This window comes from Arachis ipaensis, chromosome B6 (genome assembly GCF_059453495.1).
Source record: "Arachis ipaensis isolate K30076 ecotype BB chromosome B6, ASM5945349v1, whole genome shotgun sequence".
Taxonomy (NCBI): domain Eukaryota; kingdom Viridiplantae; phylum Streptophyta; class Magnoliopsida; order Fabales; family Fabaceae; genus Arachis; species Arachis ipaensis.
Genome location: NC_142441.1, coordinates 77,495,054 through 77,499,420, shown reverse-complemented (window position 1 = coordinate 77,499,420; position 4,367 = coordinate 77,495,054). Strand labels below are relative to the sequence as shown.

At 39.2% G+C, this 4,367-nt stretch overlaps 1 protein-coding gene across 1 annotated transcript; it reads left to right on the top strand.

Moving 5' to 3' along the window:
- The first annotated feature begins 3,554 nt into the window (after positions 1 to 3,554).
- LOC148561429 (uncharacterized) lies at positions 3,555 to 3,923 on the top strand. Its single transcript, XM_088490755.1, has one exon. It carries the CDS (start codon positions 3,555 to 3,557, stop codon positions 3,921 to 3,923), a length of 369 nt encoding a protein of 122 aa, XP_088346881.1.
- Positions 3,924 to 4,367: the final 444 nt, after the last annotated feature.

Sequence of the window (4,367 nt, the reverse complement as noted above, 5' to 3'; positions counted from 1 at the left end):
GTTTACCTCAAACGTGAGGTCAAACGTTGGCTCAATAATACACCCAGGAGGACTTAACGTTTGAGCCAACGTTTGCCTCAAATGTGAGGTCAAACGTTGGCAGAAAATTACCCTAGAGAGAATCACGTTTGAGCTCACGTTTGACCTCAAACGTGAACTCAAACGTGAGTGACAGCAAAACTCCATTCTGCATAATGCTAATACAAGACGTTTGAGTCAACGTTTGCCTCAAACGTTGACTCAAACGTGAATGATCCCAAAGTCCATTATACAAATGGGTTTCTTCTCAAGACCAAGGGCAATCAATAGAGGCTATCTTCAATCCAATTCCATAAAGGCCAAGGGCCCAAATTTAAGGCTTAATGATCATTAGAAGGAAGGGTATAAATAGAAGCTAGTTTGATTTAGAGGGCACCTGGGGGACTTTTACTTTAACCTTTTTCTTCTTTTAGAATTTTCACTTGTAATTTTGAGAATTTGGATATGAGAGAATTGGGAGGAGAATTGAGTTCTCTTCCTCTGGGTTTTCTTGTTTTCTTTTCTACATACTTTGCTTGAGTCTTGGGTGTTGAGAATTGAGAAAATTCTGTCTCAATCTCACCTTGAGATATATGTGTTCCTTTCTCTGCATAATTCAAGAATTCAGTGATTTGAGTTCAAAGTTTCTTTACTGTTTTGAACTTTAAATTTGTTTGCAATTATTCTTTGAGTTGGATCAAGGAAGGCACTGAGATCTAGACTTGGATTTCTAGTCTCTTGACCCCTGAGATCTTCAACTTTCTTTTAGTTATTACAATTAAGCCACATTTTACTTTTTGTTTGTCTTCTCAAGTAATTATTCTTCTCTTGTTTAGATTTGTTGCAATTTAATTCATCCTTTACTTCTCTGTTTAGTGCCATTTTACTTTTTCTTGTTTAATTTCTGCAATCTCAACTCCCAAATCCTTTTATTATTAAAGCCATTTATATTTCTTGCAATTTAAGTTTCAGTTATTTAAATTTCTTGCAATTCAAGTTTCTGTAATTTACATTACTTGCACTTTAAGATTCAGCTCTTTTAATTCTTCTACACTTTAAATTCTTGTTAATTATCCCTCTCCTTTTAAATTCCATGCAATTTAGCTTCTGTTGGATACAAATCACTCAAATCAACTCTTGTTCGCTTGACTAAATCAACCACCTAACTAAAATTGCTCAATCCTTCAATCCCTGTGGATCGACCTCACTCACGTGAGTTATTATTACTTGATGCAACCCGGTACACTTGCCAGTGAGTTTTGTGTTGGATCATTTTTCACACATCAATTTTTTGGCGCCGTTGCTGGGGATTGATTAGGTTGACAATGATTAAGTTAGGTGGTGATCTAGATTAAGCATTTTTTTTCTTTTGTTTTCAGCTAACACATAAACTGTTTGAATTTTTGCCTAAGCTAACCAAAACTTCACTCTAGCAATAGATTGAAGTGTTACTGGTTTTCTGGTTTTGTGTGATTTTTATGTATCGTTTGTATGTCAGGGACAAGGGGAGCTATACCCTCGTTTTGTGAACAAGACAAAAGAACCCTCAAGAGATTAAGAAGAGCAGAAAGAGGGAAAGGCATTGTTGGAGAAGAGGATTCAGAAGAAGAATTCCAAGATATGGATGAACACTCAACAAACCCAACAAATCCACCAGCAGAAGCAGCCAACAACAACAACAATCCACCACAGAGAAGACTTTTGGCTTCCTATACATTTGTAAATCCTAGACATTGTGGGAGTAGCATTCTTACCCCAAATGTTAATGCAAACAACTTTGAACTGAAGCCACAGCTCATCACCTTGGTTCAAAATAACTGCTCCTATGGAGGAGGACCACTTGAAGACCCAAACCAACACTTATCCACCTTTCTGAGGATTTGTGATACTGTCAAAACCAATGGTGTACATCCTGACATTTACAAGTTGCTGTTATTTCCATTTTCCCTCAGAGACAAAGCTACTCAATGGTTGGAGTCATTCCCAAGAGATAGCATCAACAATTGGGAAGATCTAGTGAGCAAGTTCTTTGCCAAATTTTACCCACCTCAGAGGCTTATTAGGTTGAAGATTGAAGTACAAACATTCACACAGATGGATACTAAAGCCATCTATGAGGCATGGGAGAGACACGAGGCTCTAATCAGGAAGTGCCCTCCTGAAATGTTCAATGAATGGGACATATTGTAGAATTTTTATCAAGGCTTGACATTGAAATCTCAGGAGGCTCTGGATCACTCAGCAGGGGGCTCTAACAATTGATGAAGACTGCAGAGGAGGCCCAAAATCTCATTGATATGGTGGCTAACAACCAATATTTCTTTGCTCACCAAAGGCAACGCCAACCATCACAAAGGAAAGGAGTGATGGAGTTGGAAGGAGTGGACTCAATCCTAGCTCAAAACAAAATGATGCAGCAGCAAATTCAGCATCAATTTGAGGAAATGGCCAAGAGGATTGATAGCCTCCAAGTTGTAGCAGTAAATACAAGTCAGCCATCAACCACATGGGGGCAAGGTGAAGAAGCTTGTGAAGATCAACAACAAGAACAAGTGAATTACATGCACAATCAAGGCTCTGGACATAATGAGGTTTATGGTGACACTTATAACCCATCTTGGAAGAACAACCCCAACCTCAAATGGGGAGACAATGACACTCAGACTCAACAGCCATGGCAAAGGAATTCAACCCAAAAAAGTTGGAAAAATACAAACCACAATAACCAGCAGAATAATAACCAAACTACATACAGAAAACCCCATAACACTTACCCCAACTCTATCCATCATCCATCCAATAATCAAATCACCAACCAAAACACTTACCATCAACCCTCAACACCCCACAACCAACCAATCTCACAAGAATCTCAGAGGATCACCAATTTGGAGCTCTTAATGGAGAAAATGATGAAGCACCAAGAAGTGACAACAAAGAACCAGGAAGCTTCCATGAAAAATATGGAATGGCAGATTGGACAGCTTTCCAAGCAAATTGCTATTGAGAGACCATCAAGCTCATTACCAAGCGACATCATTCCTAATCCAAAAGAGGAGTGCAAAGCTATACAGCTAAGGAGTGGAAAGACATTGGTGGACAACAAAGAAGCAACCAAAAAGCCTAAGGAAAGCAACAAAGAGCCAACAGAGAAAGAGGAAGCTAGCAACAATGATGTGATAACAGGCAAGCAGGATCAAGTAATGGAAGAACCAACCAAGGATCATAGGAAGGGAGTGAACTTCACACCTCCATTGTCATATCCCCAAAGGTTTAACAAGGAGACTAAGGACTAACATTTCTCTAAATTTCTTGAAGTTTTCAAGAAATTGGAGATAAACATTCCACTGGCTGAGGCACTAGAGCAGATGCCTCTATATGCAAAGTTCTTGGAAGAGCTTATTAACAAGAAGAAGAGTTGGCATGAGAACGAAACTATACTGCTCACTGAAGAATGCAGGGCATTAATTCAAAAAGGGCTTCCACCCAAACTTGAAGATCCCAGAAGTTTCCTTCTACATTGTACCATCGGCAGTATGATCATGAACAAGGCAATGTGTGACTTAGGGGTTAGTATCAATCTGATGCCATCCTCTCTGGTGAGAAAGTTATGCATAGAGGAAGTGAAGCCAATACAAATGTCTCTAGAATTAATGGACAAGTCAGTGATCTATCCCAGGGGTGTGATTGAAAACCTTCTAGTTAAGGTGGACAAATTCATATTCCCTGTAGACTTTATGGTCTTAGACTTAGATGAGGATGAAGGTGATTCCATCATACTTGGAAGACCATTCTTGGCCACAGCTAGGGCCATTATAGACATGGAGCAAGGAGAGCTGACCCTCAGAATGCATGATGAAAGCATCACTCTGAATGTATTTCCAGAAACACAACTCATTGATTAAAAGAAGAATTGCATGGAAACTGACAAGGAAGACTTGCAATGGAAGGAAGGAATCAACAAGACAACCAGTAATCACCTTCCAAAGAAAGAAACAGACAGCATAGCAAGAAGAAAAGAGAATGAGACGATGCAGAGTGATGAAGGAACTCAAGAAGAAATTGAAGTGTTGACCACTAAGAAGGAGAATCCCAAAACAAAGTCCACTATCAAAGAAGAAGGATTAATAAAAAGAAGAAAGAAAATCAGGAAAAAGACTCAAAAGGGGTTCTCCAAGGGTGATGAAGTACAGTTGATCTATCAACAGTTAGGAACAAGCCAACAAGCCAATGACTACTACATAATTTGCAAAATACTCTCACTTGAGCATGCTGAAATTGAGCATCAAGGAACAAAAAAGAAGCTCACAGTGAGGGGGACAAGCTGAGATACTACAGTCGTCAACCAC